Source organism: Hypoxylon trugodes (assembly GCF_022578975.1).
Source record: "Hypoxylon trugodes strain CBS 135444 unplaced genomic scaffold F4822scaffold_8, whole genome shotgun sequence".
In the NCBI taxonomy this organism is placed as follows: Eukaryota; Fungi; Ascomycota; class Sordariomycetes; order Xylariales; family Hypoxylaceae; genus Hypoxylon; species Hypoxylon trugodes.
The window spans coordinates 1,212,996-1,233,183 of record NW_026250023.1 but is presented as its reverse complement, the minus strand read 5'-3'; the positions used below and the strand labels follow the sequence as shown (position 1 = coordinate 1,233,183).

Sequence of the window (20,188 nt, the reverse complement as noted above, 5' to 3'; positions counted from 1 at the left end):
TTTAGGGGTCCAGTGCGGGGAAGCATATACCAAGAGGCGAATCATGATAAATTTACCTGTATGTAGTCACATTCGTCTAGTAAAAAAGCATCATGACGTACATAATGGATAACTTCGGGAAAGATAACATACCTTCTGTGTACTTGGGTAGCTTTGGTGATTGAGTATTGTGCTCGGTTGAAGTTCACCCCGAAACTAGACTCCATACATGTCGCTTCGAAGTAGCACTGCATCCGAGGAAAGCTATAACCTAGGGGTTAGATATGGTTACATATACTGTTGTAGATTGAGAAGGGGGTATCTATATAGATCCAAAAAACGATCGGAGTACCTGATGCTCCAACCAAGCATCTTCGGCCGTGACCTAATCCTACTCCATACCCCATCCCACCGCGTTATACTATACATCCAGGCGTAGATCCAGGGAAATGTTCCTGTATGGGTCGCTTTTACGTGCCAGAATAAACTGCTGTTACGAAGCGACCGCACTCTACTCGTTGCTCAACGCTGACTTTTCTTCCTGTGCCGCCCTCGCCGAGTCTTACAGTCGTTCTTGGTGTGATTTGAAACCTATGGTGTTCGCCTTTTCGCCCCTTCTCTGCATCGCCTTCCCCACCATCTAGGGGGTCAATATAGGTCGGTAGTGAGAGATTGTTTCTTTTTCCGGTGCCTAGTTGATAATGTTCATTTCCACCCCAGAATAAGATATCTGCACCCCAGTTGGTGTCGTTATTTGTGTTAATTTCTGATGTATCAACAGATGTTACGTTGTCCATCACAGCAGCAGCGTGCGTATTTCCAGCACTCAGCCGCGCCAAGCGAATCGGGATTACCGAATTCGTGTTTTCATCCCACTCGTAGAGTCCCGAGAGAGATTTGATCTTGGAAGGCCCGAGCGACACATGTGTCCATTTGCCTGTCCCTAAGCTACCCCAAATGCCGGAGCCGCAAGCCCAAGTATCAGCCGTTACTCGACCTAAATCTCTGATCGAGTTCGCATCTTCCTTTATCCCCGCAATTCGTTTCGCGTCTACCGTGAAGAAAGAATTTGCCCCACCAGCAGCGATAGACGTCACTCGCGGTTGTAGATTTGAACCACCATAAATCTTATTGAATGGAAGTGGAATCGGAGCATCAACAAATGGGAATTGCGGTTCCACCTCGAATCCTAGCTGGCCTGACGTGTTGTCACCAAAGACAAAAACGCGACCATCGCTATCAAGTGCTAGAGAATGGTAATCCCCAGCCGCAACCTTCGAAATCTTGAATCCTTTTAAACTTAAGATCTCATGTGGCTCATCGTAGGGGCCTTTAGGTCGCGTGGCCCAGGTTAAACCTGGTATACCCATTTGACCTTTGGAAGGAAAATCGGATGTACTAGAAGCAGCGGCGAAGACCCGCCCGGACGTCGTAAGAAGAAGTGCATGCTCTAACCCACTAGCAATATCAACAACGCTTTCGCCCCATCCCAAGTTCCGGGGTTTCAATTGGCGGTAGTTGACAGTTTCTGGTCTAGACCAAAAGGAAAGCCAGGATGACTGTTGTGATTTCTCGCCAGCAGTTTGATCAGTCCCCGATACGGGTACCGAATAAACGGTCCCATTCTTGCCAAGAGCAATGATGCGATCTCGTGAAATAGCAATCTTGACGAGATCCTTACCCTTTAGCGTTTCGGCGGGCAAAGGATTCGCCTGTGAAAATGCTACACCCCACTGTACAAGATCGCCTTTTTCTGTCACGGCAGCCCCAAATTCGCGATCAAGCTTAATGTCTCGCAGAAGTTGCCCATCAAAGTATGATATCCTTCGCGGTGTCTTCACGAGGCTATCTGTCGAGTCGGGTGCGGCAACTCGACCCGAATTGGAGCCCCAAGCATATACACCCGGATTCTCCCAGCTCTTTTTTACTTGGAGGTGTTGACTACTAATCAGGTCTCTATTATCTTCCTTCGACTCGGGGACGGGACGGGCTTTTTCGTATTCGAGAACCGCTTCGCGTGGCTTCGGGGCCTCTTTGGTTAAGGTCGGGTATAATACAACGGCACTCCCAGCTGCTAAAGCGACCAACATGCCACTTAGGAATCGCCCAGCACCTCCACGTCTGCGTCCAGCCTCATCGGTCCCCTTCGATGTACTACTATATCTTACACATTGGCGAATATTCGGAGTTACGGAGCTGAGTGAAGGGCGCAGGAATTGCGAAGTCCGACGCAGTGCGACCCGACGGGCGATCATTGTCGGAAAGATGTGCAGGACTCGGAATCGTCACTGGGCGTGGGAGAAAGGTATATGTATATATTTCGAGATTGCTGGAGGAAGCGCGTATAGGGACTTTTAATCCATGGTCAATACTTCCACTGGACAAGTGAAAAGACAAGCTGATCACGTTGGTGGAGTTGAAAGAAAAAGAATGCAACTGATGCGTAGAAAAAGTTGAATGAGATAGAAATGGTGAGGTCATCCAATCAAAACCGAGCTAAAATAATATGAATGCGGGACAGGAGCTTAATCTAATATTCCAGCTATCCGATTGGTTGGACGTCTTCAACCCCACCAACTATTAGTGTCTTATAAGTGGGTCAATCTATCTCCAAAGTCCGGACTCTTAACAATTTCAATACCTACCAACTTCAACAATCTAACAAAATTACATCACCGAATCTCCAAGCTTCATATTTCACCATGCATATCTTTACTATATGGGAGAAGATATCGTCAATATCATTAATATCATCAAATCGAATGCTTGAATCGTCTAGAGGCTTCCTAGATACATGATGGCTCATACTGTTCGGAAACCATACCTACCTAGGTACTAAAGCAAGACCAAATCATCGCAGCAATGAGACCAACCATACATAAAGACAAGTCGCTCACCACCACTATCATAACCAAATTTTGATAGTAGCTCTACGAAGCGCAACTAGTATATGAGTAGCGACGACGACATCGACAGTGCAGATGGTCCAATTCGTCGAAATGCAGAGGCACATGTCGAGAGCGACAACTAGCTGATGTTCATGAGTGAGATAAACTAGACCCAGTCAGCTCCAACCCCAGCACCATTTTCGCCAAGTAGGACCATCGACGGCCGTCCATACATATCGCCAACGTTTTAGAAACCATAGTCTCACAAAATTCAAGATGTTTTTTACGGCAAGTCAGATATGACAAATAAAGCGTGGACCATCTCCATACGAGTCTTGAGTCGACAACTTTAAAGTACGTCCATCCCTAGAATTCTCGAGTAGTAGCAATCGGTAGATCAACAAATATGATTTCGGAAACGCTGTGGATGTTAATTTAAAGGGTATCGTAAGTTTAATTTCGAATTCTTTGCTACTTCGCTGACGCACGCAATACCCACCAAACTGAGTGTGAAGGTGTTTGTGAAGTTGAATACCATAATGGGTCGTGTAGTAGGTAGATGGAAAGTTGAACTCCACCTTGCCACCTAACTGTGACATTTATTTATAGGGCGTATTACGGGTCTTAGACTACTATACAGATGGAGATCGAGGTAGTATCTCGGCTCGGATCCTCTTACTTCTTCGGAGTCTTGGCTCGATGCTCTACTATGAAGGATTGGAATCGTTCGTGGTGACCCCTGGGCTCATCTTCGCGTGGCGCGTGAGGACGAGCCCAAGACTCTGGCTCGCATAGATTCGGGCCCCTAATTGGGTCGTGATACGTATTGCAATTTTCGGTTTATTGCAGGAAGGGACACAGCGTGGCTTGGATAGCTCCAACACAGTAAAATCCAAGATATAACGCTATATTTCGCAATATAGAATCCAGTCAGCGATGTCTTGGAAAGACAAAATATTCGAGCAGGATCATCTAGGATTCGTGACCTCCGAAGGCAATGAGGAAATATTACCACATATACCGCCTCTTTACCTAGGTGCTCAGGGACTTCAAAGTGAACGCCAGTGTCAATTTTGAGTGCCGTAACGTGAGAAATAGACTCAATACTGAGCTAACCTTCCAGTTGGCCATATAAGATACTCCATTAGAAGCGAAAATTTAGTAGGAAGTTTTTAGAATTGATTCTCATCGCGTCGTGTTAGCAAATTACCACCCCGGTGCCCCGCGATGCACTGCAAGTATATTCTAGGAAATCCAAGGATTCCATTTCTTGGCATATTACATTAAACAAACTTTACTATAGTACTAGGGTTAGAGTCAGCTTCTTCGCTCTTTGAATGCGGATTAGGCAAGTAGTACACGCAAGGAAGCACGTAAGGGAGCACGCAAAGAGCACACGAAATTTCATACATGAGGAGTTTAGCCAGTGTCGACGAAGCCGAAATTCGCATTTAACTCCGTTGAGCGTGGCCAATTCTATTAGATGTATGATAGAGCGGAGGTTTACTACTAATCGTTGACGAGATCAAAAGTATGCGGGAGGCATTATGCAGGGACTTCAGCTATGCCGGAGTAGAGTAGCACAATTAGGAAGCTTGCTAATTGAAATTGGTAGGTACTCAACCAATCCATTCACTTATTAGCTTCCGTTTAAGGCTATGATCCGCATCTACCGAGCGTGTTAGTACCGGATCAGAGATCATTACTGTGTTGACCTCTTGGCACTGATTGGGCGGACTCTAGAGTTATACTTAGTAATATACGTGCAGTGCTACCGTCAAGCCCATCTCGGTTGTAAGCTTCACTAAGCTCCGAGAATCCAGCTCGAAGGTTAGCGAATTATTCGGTATTAAGTGGGCTGGATCTGGTAGGGTCTGAAATAGGTCCGTTGCGGTCACAATAGTAATCTCAATACCACCTAAGAGCGGCTTTGGCGATATATTATATCCCGGTCCAATCAAACGGCTCGCCTTACTCCCCTCACTCAGCTCTCCCATACTTACTAATTCAAGGACTGTATTACAGCCGTCACAACTTCTCTTACTATGTTGTGAACTTTTCGTCCAATGCGCTCCTTGGAATCTTGTGCTCTCAGGGGTTAGTTAGACGTGACACAGGCATTCCTAGCTTACGGGTAACAACGACAATGTGCCGCGTTACTACGGGACCGTCTTCGGAAATGTCGATGAACCAAACTTTGATTTGGAGCTCAACATTATGTTTGCCGCATTGTTGTTTGCGCCGTTAAGGGCTTCCCGTGCTCAAGAGGAAGTGTATATATAGAGTGTCAAGCCGCGTTGTTTCTTGGACTCGATCAGACTACACAACCACAACAGTCAATAGTCAACAGATCAGCAAAGCTCAACAACAACAGTCTTCGCACTAGTCATCAATATGCTGTTCCCTCAGAGCATCAGTCTGCTGCTTGCCAGCTCGATCGGCCTTGCATCCGCGAGTGCCATCGCTCAATTCCCCAGACCACACCCCAACCCCAAGGCCGTTGGCGTTCCGGTTCTAGGCAACAAGCCCTACCCGAACACCACGATCGCGGGTGTTACCGTTATCGACACCCCTGTTGTCCGTGCTGCCATTGAGTTCACTCGCAACCACAGCACCGAGGCCGTCTTCAAGCACCAGATCCGCTCATGGATCTTCGGATCTCTCATCATTGCCGGTAACGAGACTCTCAAGAACACTGTCGACATCGAAGTCCAAGCTGTGGCTGCTATTCTCCACGATCTAGGCTGGGACCAGACCCCCAACTCTGAGGTCACGACCCACGACCACCGATTCGAGGTCGACGGTGCCATTGCCTCCCGCAAGTTCCTCGCCCAGTACGGTGGTGAGAACTTTGACGCTCGCCGAACTCAGCTAGTTTGGGATGCTATTGCCCTCCACACGACCCGCACGATCGGTTACTACAAGGAGGACGAGGTCCGCCTTACCAGTGAAGGTATCTCCGTCGACTACGATGGTCTTAAGCCTGGTGTTACCAACGAGACTTACCACGCGATCCTCGACCAATACCCCAACTTTGACTTGAAGGAGGCTACCAACGACACCTTCATCTTCATCTGTGCTACCAAGCCCGACATCACCTACGGTAAGTTTCCGTCAATAGGGGGTGATATATATATCAATACTAATGAGATTCACAGACACTCAGCTGCAGGCGTGGGGTGAGCGTTACCTCTCCAACTACTCCACCAAGGGCAACCTCAGAATCGACAAGATCTTCGAGAACTTGTAAATAAAGTTCACATGCTGTACAAGACTGTTAGGAGTAGTGGGGTGATGTTGACTGGTGTTGTTGGTGTTGCGGGCGGTGAGAAGCGGTGTTGAGGTGAGGGCCAATAAAGTTGATATTGTCTGGGTTTCGTATATATCAAAAGAACTGGGAGCGGTTATCTCGGACCTTCACTTTATAGATGTCGAGACAAGTACCTATTGATCTAATCAATTTGACATTTTTTCTTCTTTATTTTGCTTGAGCCAAGTCTAAGGTTTCCTAATCATGAAATAACTAGGATAATACATGCGATTCTGTGCCGCAAGTTCTAGTCGCTATTTGGCAGGTAATGGTTGTCGGGGTGAGAACCCCTACAGAACCCACGGCGCTATGACTCTTCCCCCCTTCTTCTTGGATGGGCTTCTAAGACTAACGATTAAATCGCTTAAGAATAACCATTGAGGATGTCGTTTTCAAGGTTCCTATTTTTCATGAAATGCACGAACTCTTTGTCTGGAAATTTGTTAGCTACAACCCATCTAAACGCACAAGAAACACTTACAACTCAGCTTCCCTTCACCATCGACATTGTTAATCAATTGGTCGACTTCGGCGTCACTAACTGGATCTCCTAATCCAGACATCAATTGTCGGAATTGACTTTGGCTAATTGAGCTGTTGAGTGATGGGTCAAACTGTTTCCAAGCTTTGGAATAGTCTGCATCCTCATCTGGTGGCGGATAGGGCTGCCCAGTCATCATAGTAATGAATTCTGTCGTATTGTTAGCTAACTGGGCCACCATATAATATTTAATAGCGGAAGAACGGTGGGGGGTAGATTTACCGTTGAAATTGATAGTTCCATCGCCATCAAGGTCAACTTCCTTAACAATTTGCTCTACCTCTTCCTTACTTGGTGGTTTGCCTGGGCTCTGGGACATCACTTTCGCGAATTCCTCGACGCTAATATTGCCTAAAAACATCGTTAGTACACAACGACTTGCCCACAATACGGGCTAAAACACTAACCGCCCTTGTCTGTGTCCTGAATATTGAAGTTAGATATGATTTCGAGACTTCGCATGACAAATGCTGAGTTACTTACATATGAATCGAAGAGATCCTTGAAGACTTGGATCTCCTCCGGTGATAGTTTTCTAGCCTAGCCATTTTGAATTAGCCGTGGTCTAGTAAGGCGTTCGATTCTAAATGTTAAGTTTACCATCTTGATATTTAGTCGGATGTTTAAGAAATATATAACGATATATTCATGAATTGGATGATTATTCGAAAAGGGCGAGATGACGCGACGCTTGCGCCGAAGTCACCAGAGAGTTGAATATATATAGAGACGTGTTACATATGGAAATTCGGCAGCGCTCGGATATCGGTTACCTGCTTGAAACCAACCTCCTGTTCCAGACTAGGAGATCGGGGTGGATCGATACAAGCTTGACACGGTCTGCAAATCAGTTCGAGTGTGGTTGATCCACAATTATCACTTACATTTCCCCTGGGGAACCCCTAGTACGGTTCGGCATCCCTGCTCAAAACCAACTTGTGAATGGGGTCATAGGTTACAGATATTGGTTAGCAATTAGGAGAAATTCATATTGAGCTTCTCCCATTATTTATTCGCGCTTTCCTTTCCTCTCTTTCAGATACGACATCTATTCTGCCAGAGATTAGTCTTATATAGAAAAGTAAGAATAATTCATCATCAAACTTATAATATGAAGTTATAAACACGTATATCGTTCAAGGCTCAGAATCGAATATATGGATATTGGGATATTAGAGCCGATACTTGAATAATACGGCTTATTAAGGTATTCTTTTGGATATACTGGCTTTCCGGGGACATGTAATAATAAAGAGCCAAGAGTGTGCTTACATGATCAGAGACGAGCACGGATGACATTAATCGTAATAATCAATCTTCAAGCCATGGATCTTTCAATTGAGAAAGCATCAATTGTTTAATGGTTCGTGGAACTTAGAGAGTAACCGAGGAAGACACAATATCAACTGCTGCCTGAGAATTTCTACTGAGCAATCGCTACTTCTTTCCTTGGGGGTACGGTTTCACTTATTATGCCAATTGCTTACCTGCCGTTGCCGGGAGCGTTGAAGTGGGGTCTATAGATATCGTCACTTTGATCAGCGACTTGTGTAACCCAACGCTTTCTTTATCAAATTGTTTCCCCTTAAAATGTACCCAGAGAGCCAATAGAATACTCAATCAGCTTAGAGCCTGCTTCTTATAGTGGTCTTAGGCTGACCTACTTTTGATGAGGCATTGGGGTCTAGGAATATAAGTGGTCGGCTAAAGCGGACCGTAAGCAAGAACTTCCTGTCGTGTAACATTATAAGAGGTATTGGGATCCAACACATGCATTGGAACGCCTATTATATGTTCACAGCGCGTCACTATGTATCTTCAGCGAGCATATCCTTGCTGTAAGTTAACTGGAGCGCAGAAAAAGATGAGCCTGTTAAAAGGTCCACTGCTGCCGCTACTTCTATATACTTTTTCCCGTTTGCATTTGTGTGACCCGTAGGTATTGTATCCAATTCTACTTCATCACAATGCATATATTAAGGCAAGCTACCTCGACAGGAACCGGCGCGTCGCCAACAGGTTCAAGTTTGCCTGCTGCTTGCTACGACCCGTGTAGTAAGTATACACGAACATCTCGTCCTCTGTCATCCATACCAACCTGTAGACAGACAATGCATATCTCGAATACCAACGTGTGGGGAAAAACTCGTCAACATTATGTGCGAGCGGCTCGGCATTCCAGAGTTACGTCGGAGCATGCAAGAGTTGTATTGGCGATGCGAACCTGGATAACAGTAACTTAAAAAGTATCCTCGAATATTGTGATGCGGTGGACCCAGCATCCTCAATTTCCAGCACTCCAGGCGCGACGGCGACAGCAAGTTCGGACTCAGTTAGGTATACAACGCTATCAACTGTATCCCCGAGGTGAGCAATACCCAATGTGTGCCTACCCAGTATAAAATAGCTAGCTAACTTCTAAGTAGTACGTTTCTCACTAATCGTATCGTATGGAATTGTTTCTAATTATACAGCAGTTGACATAGTGTCCGATGGAGTTACAATGACATGGTGGCAGTCAATCCAATTGACTGTATTCGCACCAATCCCATCAACGGGGATCATCGAGTCTACAGCGACAGCCAACGGAGAAACACATGTTGTTACATTCACGACAACCTTTGCTCAACTACCAAGCGGCTTGACAGAAGCCATAATTAGCGGGACTACAAGTAGTAAGTGCCACCAAGGCACCTCTCATATCCTCAGGGAAGGCTCCAGGACGGAAGCTCGCTACACCCGCTCAGTGATGTCGCTAACTCTTCGTAGCGACAAGTACAAGTGGTCCACCTTCAAATACTCCATCTCCAGCCGCGCCCGGCCCAGAACAAACACAGGTTTCTAGCCGTGCTTGGATTGCTGGTCCCGTCGTAGGCAGCGTAGCTGGGGTGTTACTTATCGCATTAGGGGGGTTATTCCTTTGGCGTCGTGGGCGTAAGCAGCGCCAAATAAGAACGGACAACGAGTTACACGGAAATACTGTGAAAACAGAGATGGACGCCCCGAATCGCCCACAAGAACTAGACACAGCCAGTATTAGAGCAGCTCAACCCACCTCACCACAGGAACTCGCAGCAGATGGACGATAGGTGAGATATAAGTAGGTATTGTTCCTGGGAAAAGACTGGAATATGTCGGATAGAAGGAGAACGAAAAGAACAACGTGATCTCTGTATTCATGACATGTACAAAGCAAGGTAATGCTACTCGCCCCAATGTCTAGTATTAGCCATATAGTAAGCCAAAATATACCCCGACAACAAAATAATAATCCAAGTGGCTGATATTATTAGGTTTCGGCTTCGTGATTCGGATGAGACCCAGGCTGATCGACTACTCAACGTAAGAGGCGGGGGAGAGAAGTGAAGGCACAAGAGAGAAAGAAACACGGCAGGCAACAAGATAACCGTGAATAGGTGGCTACTCCCACCGCGTAGTTGAGCTTGAGAAATTTGAAGATACAACTAAAACCAATGTCTTTCATAAGCAGTAGACAGAGGCTATGACTGAACGCGGCTCTTCAGGCCGGCATTTTAATACACCACGATGAAACCTAACGCGGGGAGCCGAGATTGATTTGAATTTAGACGATTTGAATCCTCTTCAGCGTCAGGTTACATTGAACCTTGCCAACTCTCTTGGCTGCCCCTATATCGAGTTCCAATTAGCCGGTACCAAGCTCCGATCCACTTAAATGGACAAGCCTGTATTTCCACGTTATCTATAAGATATACGTCGGTATCCAGCTTCGGTTTCGTGTTTATACCCGTAGGTGTTTATAAATACTTGTGCATCGATGAGATTTGAACTTTACTTCAACTTGTAGAGTTTGTTCTAACGATCGAGCTTGTACTTCGAACTCTCTTGTTAGTTCTCAGCTCAGACAAAATGCGTAACGCGATGCTGTCCAGTATCTTAGGCGTTGTGTTTCTGTCATCGACGGCACATGCGGCCTTGACGCAGGTAACCGGCTGGGGCGAAAACCCGACTAGTCTGGATATGGCGGCCTATATCCCTTCGAAGTTGGCCGAGAAGCCTGCGATTATACTCGCCGTACGATACTCCTAATCGTTCGGCTTGGAAACTTGACTGACAAGCATAGCTACACTACTGTGGCGGAACAGGGCAGGCGTACTATCAAATGGCAAATTACGACAGCTATGCCGACAAACAAGGTTTCATCGTCGTTTACCCATCTACCAAGAAGGACAATAACTGTTGGGTAAGTCTATAATATGACACAATTTGATTATCAGAAAAGAGCAATCGACTAAGATAGTGTTATTGCAGGATGTTGCTTCCGAGAAGACCCTTACCAATAACGGCGGGGGTGACAGCACCGGCCTCGTCAACATGGTCAAGTACTTGATCGGGAAGTACAACGCGGACCCCGCTAAAGTCTACGCCACTGGCTCGTCTTCGGGTTGCATGATGACCAATGTGCTTCTCGCTGTGTACCCCGACGTTTTCGCTGCCGGTTCTTGCTACTCTGGTGTTGCGGCCGGCTGCTTAGCAGGCTCTCCTGGTTCAAGCCCCCAGAGCGCCGATCCCAAGTGTGCTAGCGGCGAGAACGTCAAGACAGGCGAAGAATGGGCCCAGCAAGTAAAGAGCATGTATCCCGGCTTCAGCGGGTCATACCCTCGCATGCAGACATTTCACGGCACGGCCGACCACTTCGTCGAATACAAGAACCTGGCTGAACAGCTCAAGGAGTGGTCGGCTCTCCTCGGAGTTGAGTTCACCAAGAACGTTACTAACACCCCCCAGTCCGGATACACGCAGATGGTGTACGGCGATGGTACCAAGTTGGTTGGATATTCTGCTGCGAATGTTGGTCACACCGTGCCTGTGCATCCTCAGCTCGATGTGGATTGGTTCGGACTGGCATAAATGCGGCCCTTTCCCTAGACCTTCTCGTATCATTTGATTAAAAATCCGATATGGGGGCGGGGGTTGACTCGGTGATGTGCAGAGCTAGTAGCATCCTGTGAGAAATTAATTAAGCATCGTTTTCTGAAATCGTTGATATAAGAATCATCGCCTATTCTTGGCCGGTTAAATGAAAATTTCCTAAAACAGCAAATGACTTTGGATGCCAGTAGAAGGGTAACTTACACTAAACCCACCTGGGAGTTTCCTTAATAATCAGGTGCTGGTTACGTAAGAAAGGGACAGCTCCGAAAGTTTCCTTTATGTCGGGTGTGGATATTACATAATTAGCCTTATATAATCCGGGGTAAATGCCCTAGGTCGTAGATAGATGACTAACCCTGGCCAAAAGCAAATAACCTGACATAAGCAAAGCATCATTGACATTTCCTTCCCATCATTTCATACCAACACAACGCGATGAAACATGAGGTATTCGCACCAAATTTATTTCGACCCGATATTATGAAGAGTAATAGTGGGGGAGTGTAAAAGAAGATAGTAATTCGCCGCATCCTGGACTCACGATGTCCAGCCCAGCTAAGAAGCGAAAGCTAAACAACAATGGCTCTAAATCATCTGCATTGCCTTCTAGAGGTTTAGAATACTTCTTTTCTAAGCAGAAACAGAATAATGATTCGGATAAGGAAGCACGCCAAGGCAAAATGGCTAGTCATTCACCGTCGCTACCAGATCGTGTTCATGAGATGACAGATGAAGAACTGGCGCGAAAGCTCCAGGCTGAGTGGGATAGAGAAGCGGAAATCGCGGGACATGGATCCGGAACTCCGGCAGCTCCCACAACTTCGGACTTTCGTAATACTCCGAGTTCTACTGAAGCTGTAGCTACACCTGTGGAAGCCACAAACACTGTATTCGAAGCGACGAAAACCAATGATAAGGGCAAGGGCACTTTATCCTTGCAATCTGTCGCTGCCGCCGTAGATACTGTCTCGGAAACGATACCCTTCGACGAGAGCCCCCTGACATTCGATCCTTCCAAATATGTTCCTCAACTTCAGGAGCATTGGGAAAGCGAGGGAGGGAATGCATCATATGCACTCTTAACGCGCTGCTTCGTGCTTGTCAATAGTACATCTAGTCGGATCAAGATAGTGGATACCCTAGTCAATTGCCTCCGTGTTCTCATAGAAGGGGATCCGAAGAGTTTGCTCCCAGCGGTAAGTTACCTAGGCACACAATCATATGTTACACCGCCGGGCGCTGTGCTAATTTCGTCAAATAGGTGTGGCTCGCTACCAACTCAATTTCACCACCATACATCTCGCTAGAGCTCGGACTCGGCGGGTCAGCTATTTCCAAAGCGCTTAAAAATGTCTGTGGTTTGGATGGTCGATCACTAAAAGCTATCTATGATAAATATGGTGATGCGGGTGATGTAGCCTTCGAGGCAAAGAAAAAGCAAAGTTTCACGTTGCGCAAACCTAAGCCATTGACTATTAAGGGCGTTTACCAATCTCTTATTAAAGTGGCCAACAGTCAGGGACAAGGTAGCAATGAGGTGAAGCAACGGATTGTGGACCGACTACTCCAAGATGCGCGGGGTGGCGAGGAAAGCCGCTATGTTGTTCGTACGCTGTGCCAACACCTACGCATTGGCGCGGTAAAGACTACGATGCTGATCGCGCTATCGCGAGCATTTCTACTTTCGCGACCGCCTGGAGCGGGCTTTCCATTGAGATCTGTGGATGAGCTCTTGAAATTGAAAAAGGAAGAGCTTGCGGAAGTATGGAGTAGAGCCGAGGAAATCGTCAAGGCATGTTTTGCGAGACGTCCTAATTACAACGATCTCATCCCCGCTATGCTTGAAATAGGGGTATGCGACGAATTGTTGGTCAGATGCGATTTGACGCTGCATATTCCGCTGAGGCCCATGCTTGGAAGTATTACAAGGGATCTATCCGAGATGCTCACGAAACTTCAAGGAAGAGATTTCGCGTGCGAATTCAAGTACGACGGACAGCGCGCGCAAGTTCATTGCGACGAGAAGGGAAAAGTATCGATATTTTCACGGCACCTTGAAGTAATGACCGACAAGTATCCGGACCTTGTGGAATTAGTCCCCAAAATTCGCGGCGAGGGTGTCGGTAGCTTCATTATGGAAGGCGAAGTCGTTGCCGTGGATCACGAAACAGGGGAATTAAAGAATTTCCAGACTCTTACGAATCGTGCACGCAAGGATGTCGCGATAGGAAGTATCACGATTGATGTCTGCTTATTTGCGTTTGATCTTATGTATCTCAATGGCCAACCGCTACTCGACCGACCGTTTCGCGAGCGAAGGTCATTATTACGGTCGCTTTTTACAGAGATACCACATCATTTCACGCGGGTCAAGAATATTGACGCTACATCGCAAGATTCTGAAGTCGTGCTCGATTTTTTCAAACAGGCGACCGATAGCAAATGCGAAGGCATCATGGTTAAGATTCTCGATAATCTCATAGATCTACTAGCACCAAACGAAGCTGCAGAGGATCTAAACCAGACAGCGCAAGGGCCGGAAGAAAGTGAAACCCTTACCCTGCCGACAAAATCCAAGGGCAAGAAAAGAAAAGGGAAAGTCAAGAACACCACAGCTAACGGAAGCAATGAAGAAAAGAAACCATCATCAAGGCGGAAACCGTTGCTTGCTACCTACGAACCTGACAAACGGCTGGACTCGTGGCTTAAAGTCAAGAAGGATTATAGTAGTTCCTTTGACACACTAGACCTAGTACCCGTCGCCGGCTGGCACGGGCAGGGTCGCAAAGCTAAATGGTGGTCGCCTATTCTCATGGCCGTGCGCAATGATGCGACGGGTTCTCTGGAGGTCGTTTGTAAATGCATTTCCGGGTTCACCGATGTATTTTACAAGGCCAATAAGAAATTCTACGACGACGGTTCTGGCGAAGAACCACCCGAGGAGGGTGTCTCAGATGGAGCTGAGGAAAAAGACGAAGATGACGATGGGGCGGATGATGATTCTAGTAAGAGATACAAGAACGTTCGCAGGACGAAACCGAGTTTTATTGAATACTCCGGTCCGGAACCAGATGTTTGGTTCGAGCCGCAGGAAGTCTGGGAAATGGCGTTTGCCGACATTACCCTATCCCCAACATACACAGCAGCCATTGGTTTAGTCAGCCAAGATCGAGGATTGAGTCTACGATTCCCGAGATTCCTGAAGAAGCGCGAGGATAAAGGCATCGAAGAAGCTAGTACATGTGAATTTCTAGCCGGACTGTACAGGAAACAGGAAGCTAAAGCACCTGCTGCGCCAGCAAAAGAGGAAGCTGAAGAAGGCGATGATGAAGAGTTATGAATGACCATTTCCATTCAGTTCTTTATTAAGAGCAACTCATTACATGCGGCTTTGATCTCAATTGGTCAGCCGCGAGCTACGCATTACTATTACTACAGCGTAAATTACTCCTTCCACGCTTTGTACACGATACGGGCTCCGTATTTCTCGCCCTTCTTAAGGATGACCTGGCTCCTCCAGTCGTCAACGTTGATAGCGTTAACGTATCGACTAGGCTCCACACAGAAGCCACTACGGGATCCGCGTGCGGGCGCACCACCTACGGCTGGTACGTCGATCCACTTGCCGGTATAGAATTGGAAGGCTGGTTCTGTGCTTAGAACCTCCAAATGGACCTTGCTTCCAGGGTGGTGAGCCGAAACGAGCTTAGTGAGAGGCAGAGCTCTTGTGTCTATCGGCACAGAGCTGGGGGACGATGAAGGATCGACAATAAAGCAGTCATCGAAGTCTGGGTCTTGAGCGCCGAGGGCGAAAGGGGTGGTTGTCGCGACTTTTGAGTATGTTGTCGGGCCGGAAGTTGGGATTCCCCATTCGCTGAGAGGGAGGTATGAGTTGGTGGCGAGTTGGACGACGGTTCCTTCGATACTCGGACCGCCCGAAAGATTGAAGTACCTGTTCGCGTTGGTGTTAGTGATTCCTCGCGTATTCAATTCTCTCTTTTGGTTAGGTGGTCGTACGAGTGGTTTGTCATGTTGACGACTGTCTCCTCTGCACCCCCTACGAGTTCGGCCTCGTATTCTTGGCTAAGAACTGTGACTTCCTTTCCGTTCTCAACAACCTTGCCAGCCGTATAGTACACCTTGACAAGAACCTCGCCGGGGAACCCTTCATCTCCGTCTTCGCTCGTCAATGTGAACTCGACCGTCTCTCCTCCCTTGAGCTCGCCTTCGATTCCGGGGACATTCTTGCGTACACCCACGGGGTTCGGTCCTTTCCATACACGCTTGCCCCAACCTACGTTTCCACCGTGTAGCGTATTGGGTCCATTGTTAGCAACGAAGCTGTAGGATTTGCCTCCGTTGAGGGACTCGACTTTGGCGTCCGAGATACGATTCGCAACACGACCAATGGTGGCACCGAAGTGGGGGCTGTTGTGTGAAGCGTAGAGTTCTTGAGTTGGGAAACCTTGTACGATATCGATGCCTCCGACTTTAAAGGATTGGATAATAGCTCCGAGAGGGAGGAAGGAGATCTCGTCGGCCATGATAATCGATTGTATTCAACTGTTGTTGTCACTCGTATTATCGTAGGATGTGTAGGTTAGCTAGACGTTTAGAGGATGGGCTTTCGGACTCAAGGAGGGATGGAAGCTACATAAGTAATTAGAATTGGAATGCTCGGTTTCAATGGCACGAACATCTGATTCATGTATTCAGGCTATATATGAATGTTCACGAGACAGGTGACGTGTGTGGAGAGGAGAAAAAAGAGAGAGGAGAGTTCAGAAACATCTGCTAACTAAGCTACAAGTTACCTAGAGCATCATGAGATGGTGGGGTAGTACCGGTATGGCGGGGTAATTTCATGGTGTAACATGTCGGTCTCGGTGGTAAACGCGGATTATAGATTCCGTTTACCTCATCATTCCACCGAGGTAGCTGCGACATCTTCCCCTTCGACCTAGCTAGGTAACTACCTAAATAAATGGACTAATAGGAAAGAAGAAGCATCCACGACCCAATTCTTTGAATACAGATATTGAGGCGTCTAATCGGAACTAACTTCAAGCTAACGTCAATTTTAATTGGATACCTGCATGTGGGTAAAGATCGTCAACGCCAGATGTACCTACTTTATCCTAGCGTATAGCTTGACACGTGTGTAAGAAGCTACCTTGGGGGATTTGGGTACCTCATTTCTTAGGTCAATTGGCATCTTAATATTGTGACATTGGTGTTCCAACGAAAATCCACCACGACGAAAAAGAAACAGTAAGAACAAAAACACACGCATAGATGTTCATACGTGGATAATAATTTTTCAGGTTTCTGATATTAAGAATGAAATTATCAACAAGGACCCTAGGTAATTCTTAATCCACGTTCAAATCAACAACCTGGATGGCGAAATTGATAAGGGTGTCTTGTCGGTCAGCTACCACTAACCGTTGTCCATTACAACATCTCCGAGCCAATCGTTGCCCTAGCACAGCTAGCCCTATGAAACTCACTCTACTCAACTTCCAAGGTTCTTTCCTATTAGGCAAGAAACCGACCCGACACATTCTAAGCAAGCACAACACTCAGCAAACGCACTCACGCTAGCATCCGTACTTGCCTGGATTTCTTGACTTGCGTGGCGGCACACCCACGTGGAGGTATTGGGGTACTTGCCTAGTAACATCGAATTGCAGGAGTCATCCCGTGGCCACTTTGTATAGGTGTTTAACCATTCTCGCTAATTCTTTCAATTCACCCTCGTACTTTCCACCTAAGAAGGTCACTATCATTGTTTCGCAGTTGAATGGGGGAAAGGACGATATAATATCTAAATTTCGACACTTCAATACTTCAACACTTCTTCTCCCAGCAGGACCCATCTATTTATTTATTTACTTGTCATCACACTCAAACAATCCAACGTACTCACAAATGGATGTTCAATTCTACCTCTTCTAAGCTCATCCTTCGAGCATCATAATATTCGAGTTTAGCTATATTTTAGTATTTCGCAATTTCTGCGATCCCCAAAGAGCTGATCATGGCTGAGTCGTCACCGCTAAAAGCAACACCTAAGCGCAAACGGGACGATGTAATCACTGAACAACGTATCTTCAACAACTCTTCTCCCAGCAATTACGGCTTACCTAGAACCAACTTTTCTTTCCAAGCACCAATCCTCAGACCAGTCGAGAACCCTCGCAATGAAGCCCACGAGGATGGTAATAGTAGCCCTCGAAGCAAGGTTGCTCAGAAGTTCCAAGAACTGGCCCTAGAAAGTGGGGGCGGGGTAAATCACAACAAAGACAGGGCCGATGGAACAGTCGTGCTGGGAACCGAAAACGACGAGGCTAGCCCCGAGAGCCCAAGATTCTCACCGGAGCTCCCCGTATTCGACTTTGATGGCGGTAATAGTAGTAGCAGCAGTTCGTCTGCCGATGACATGCAGCTTGACGAAGATGACGGCGTATCACGGAAGCGAGTCAAGTTACCCGACTTGCCCGACTGCCGAGAAATTGGCGAGATCGGCCTAAATGGACAGCCAGATTCAACTCGTGCAATTCCATTCCAACCTAATGGGTCTGTTCATTTCGCGTTACAGTCGGCTGTAGATCCTGCTATTGTGAGAACAACCAAGAATGGAAATTTCGGCCGTTTGCAGAAGTCCTACCCATCGATTAATCGTCTGTCGGACTCTAAATCACGTAGTCGAAAGCGAGCTGGTACGCCTCCTTTAGCGAAACGTAATAACAAATCGACAGAGCCTACGCCCGACGAAGAACCTATTGTTATCGACCCTATTCGTGCTGCACTTACTTGGCATGAAGATGAAATTACTGTTTATGATCCTGAGGATAAAGACGATGACGGTACTGGTATCAACGGTATAGGCTTTAGACCGACTCCTGCTATAGCATACGCCCGTGCTCAGAAGCGAAGACAACAACTCGCTGAATACAAGAAACGTGAGGAGAGTGAAGCTAGAGCGAAGAGGAGCCAACGCCGCCGACAACAATTCGGGAATGCTGGGGGGTTGGAGAGAAAGCATTCTATTGTGCGAGTGCATTTCTCGGAGGCGGAGCCAACAACCGTAGTCACAAACTGATGCTGGCGTACATCCCCCATTATGTGGCACTGAATCCCACTCCTGCGAATTAAGGCGTTACATGGTCACGATTGGTAATGACGGTGTGTTAAGGCGTTTGTTGGGTTTTGGCGCAGATCACGGCAGAAAAATGGTCGATGATGAGAACCCGACCTTTCGTTTAAGATAACATTTGATTTTTCCTTATGTTTATTGATTTTTTTTTATTTTTTTTTGGAAGATATGCCTAACTGAAGGCTTGACACTGTCGCGGGCCACACTCTACTGAAGCCAATGCTGCCTGATTAAATAGAAACCATGGGTATGTCTGGAGTGTCTCAAGGTTGACACAAGTAGGATGTTATACCCCCATATTGATAATGTACAGTAGCAGCTACAGTATCCCTTCAAAGGTCCGTGGGTTAAATAGGCTCACCAAAATTTAAACCAACTTTTCTTTGTAGCAGCAGCTTCTTGCTTCGCCTTTTCCTCCGCTTCTCGCTTTAACCTTGCTGCTTCTTCTGCTTGTGATTTCTTTTCGGCTTGTTTCTTATCAATAACTTCGACTATTCGCGCCATTGCGACTCGTTCGTTCGCTCGTTGTGCCCGACAATATTCCCATTGGACTATAGAACCTAGAAAAAATGCACCAAATGCCCAATTCGCCGCCTTTGGTATTCGTCCTGGTGGGCTAGAGTTAGTGAGCTGTGCATTGAGAGGAAGCCGCGTATTTGAAGCCTAGATGGTTGTAGGTTGAGTTATGTACCTCCTACTATATATCTACCCATACCAACCGCCGCACCCGCCCCAATACCCGTCATAAGACCTTGCCGCGCGCATGGTATTTTGTGTACGCTAAGGAAATCGTTCGGTTTTATCGATTGTAAGCCGTCCGTTATCGTGGGTTGCGAAGAGCTTTTCTGCCCCTCAGCAACGGCTCCATCTGCCTGGCCTTCGGTCTTGGGACTTGGAAATATTTCGTATATCTGTGGCTTCTTGACGTGGTCGGGCGGTGCCGTGGCCCCTGGTGGAGGACCGCGTAGTTTGGGTTGTTCGTTGTCGTTTTGCGCCATCGTGGGATGAGCGCTGCGAAAATGTTGCTTGGGAGCTTGGACTTTAAATGATTTTGTATGGTTCGATCTTCGTGCGACTGGATTGGATTGGCTATGACGCTGTCATGCAGGCCCCATATTAAATAAGTACCTAAGTACTTATTCGTCTAAAAGACACATGTACTTAATAAGGAACTAACGATTAAGCACTTCTATGTATCAATCGAAGCACTTTAAAAACGCGACTAGAATTAAACGCGAAAGACTAAAACGCGTTTCGTGTTTTAATACGTGACAGGGGTTTTCTTTACTGGTTGATAGCGTTTATCAATCCTTTTCTGTTACAACTTAAGTCAATATTGGCATTCTATGGTAGTACATCTTTCTATACCAACTTTTAAGAAGTTTAATTAAGTAAAT

At 46.7% G+C, this 20,188-nt stretch overlaps 9 protein-coding genes across 9 annotated transcripts; 5 read left to right on the top strand and 4 right to left on the bottom strand.

Annotated features, from left to right (window-relative positions):
* Positions 1-132: 132 nt before the first annotated feature.
* F4822DRAFT_413275 (RCC1/BLIP-II) lies at positions 133-2,432 on the bottom strand. The gene has a single exon (XM_051459033.1). It carries the CDS (start codon positions 2,232-2,234, stop codon positions 450-452), a length of 1,785 nt encoding a protein of 594 aa, XP_051311288.1. The 5' UTR covers positions 2,235-2,432; the 3' UTR covers positions 133-449.
* A 2,418-nt stretch (positions 2,433-4,850) lies between these two features.
* On the top strand, positions 4,851-6,351 carry F4822DRAFT_413273 (uncharacterized protein). Its single transcript, XM_051459032.1, has 2 exons — positions 4,851-5,970; positions 6,026-6,351. Exons 1-2 carry the CDS (start codon positions 5,262-5,264, stop codon positions 6,115-6,117), a joined length of 801 nt encoding a protein of 266 aa, XP_051311287.1. The 5' UTR covers positions 4,851-5,261; the 3' UTR covers positions 6,118-6,351.
* F4822DRAFT_445458 (EF-hand) lies at positions 6,261-8,463 on the bottom strand (the record flags this gene model as incomplete). The annotated part of the gene is made up of 6 exons (XM_051463385.1): positions 6,261-6,609; positions 6,659-6,868; positions 6,941-7,069; positions 7,126-7,141; positions 7,202-7,258; positions 8,383-8,463. The coding sequence occupies 6 exons, from the start codon at positions 8,461-8,463 to the stop codon at positions 6,542-6,544; spliced, it is 561 nt and encodes a 186-aa protein (XP_051311286.1). The 3' UTR covers positions 6,261-6,541.
* An 8-nt stretch (positions 8,464-8,471) lies between these two features.
* F4822DRAFT_445456 (uncharacterized protein) lies at positions 8,472-9,807 on the top strand (the record flags this gene model as incomplete). Its single annotated transcript, XM_051463384.1, has 5 exons — positions 8,472-8,773; positions 8,827-9,085; positions 9,145-9,161; positions 9,196-9,393; positions 9,488-9,807. The coding sequence occupies exons 1-5, from the start codon at positions 8,686-8,688 to the stop codon at positions 9,805-9,807; spliced, it is 882 nt and encodes a 293-aa protein (XP_051311285.1). The 5' UTR covers positions 8,472-8,685.
* A 428-nt stretch (positions 9,808-10,235) lies between these two features.
* Positions 10,236-11,891, top strand: F4822DRAFT_345918 (carbohydrate esterase family 1 protein). Its single transcript, XM_051455878.1, has 3 exons — positions 10,236-10,771; positions 10,821-10,940; positions 11,009-11,891. Exons 1-3 carry the CDS (start codon positions 10,607-10,609, stop codon positions 11,606-11,608), a joined length of 885 nt encoding a protein of 294 aa, XP_051311284.1. The 5' UTR covers positions 10,236-10,606; the 3' UTR covers positions 11,609-11,891.
* Positions 11,892-15,295, top strand: F4822DRAFT_345919 (ATP-dependent DNA ligase). Its single transcript, XM_051455879.1, has 2 exons — positions 11,892-12,828; positions 12,894-15,295. Exons 1-2 carry the CDS (start codon positions 12,175-12,177, stop codon positions 14,970-14,972), a joined length of 2,733 nt encoding a protein of 910 aa, XP_051311283.1. The 5' UTR covers positions 11,892-12,174; the 3' UTR covers positions 14,973-15,295.
* F4822DRAFT_345928 (aldose 1-epimerase) lies at positions 15,025-16,658 on the bottom strand. Its single transcript, XM_051455881.1, has 3 exons — positions 16,330-16,658; positions 15,650-16,282; positions 15,025-15,584 (listed from the first exon to the last, which is right to left on the bottom strand). The coding sequence occupies exons 2-3, from the start codon at positions 16,174-16,176 to the stop codon at positions 15,077-15,079; spliced, it is 1,035 nt and encodes a 344-aa protein (XP_051311282.1). The 5' UTR covers positions 16,177-16,282; positions 16,330-16,658; the 3' UTR covers positions 15,025-15,076.
* A 776-nt stretch (positions 16,659-17,434) lies between these two features.
* F4822DRAFT_345922 (uncharacterized protein) lies at positions 17,435-19,407 on the top strand. Its single transcript, XM_051455880.1, has one exon. It carries the CDS (start codon positions 17,673-17,675, stop codon positions 18,735-18,737), a length of 1,065 nt encoding a protein of 354 aa, XP_051311281.1. The 5' UTR covers positions 17,435-17,672; the 3' UTR covers positions 18,738-19,407.
* On the bottom strand, positions 18,943-19,978 carry F4822DRAFT_345910 (uncharacterized protein). The gene is made up of 2 exons (XM_051455877.1): positions 19,483-19,978; positions 18,943-19,399 (listed from the first exon to the last, which is right to left on the bottom strand). The coding sequence occupies exons 1-2, from the start codon at positions 19,787-19,789 to the stop codon at positions 19,149-19,151; spliced, it is 558 nt and encodes a 185-aa protein (XP_051311280.1). The 5' UTR covers positions 19,790-19,978; the 3' UTR covers positions 18,943-19,148.
* Between the last annotated feature and the right edge of the window lie 210 nt (positions 19,979-20,188).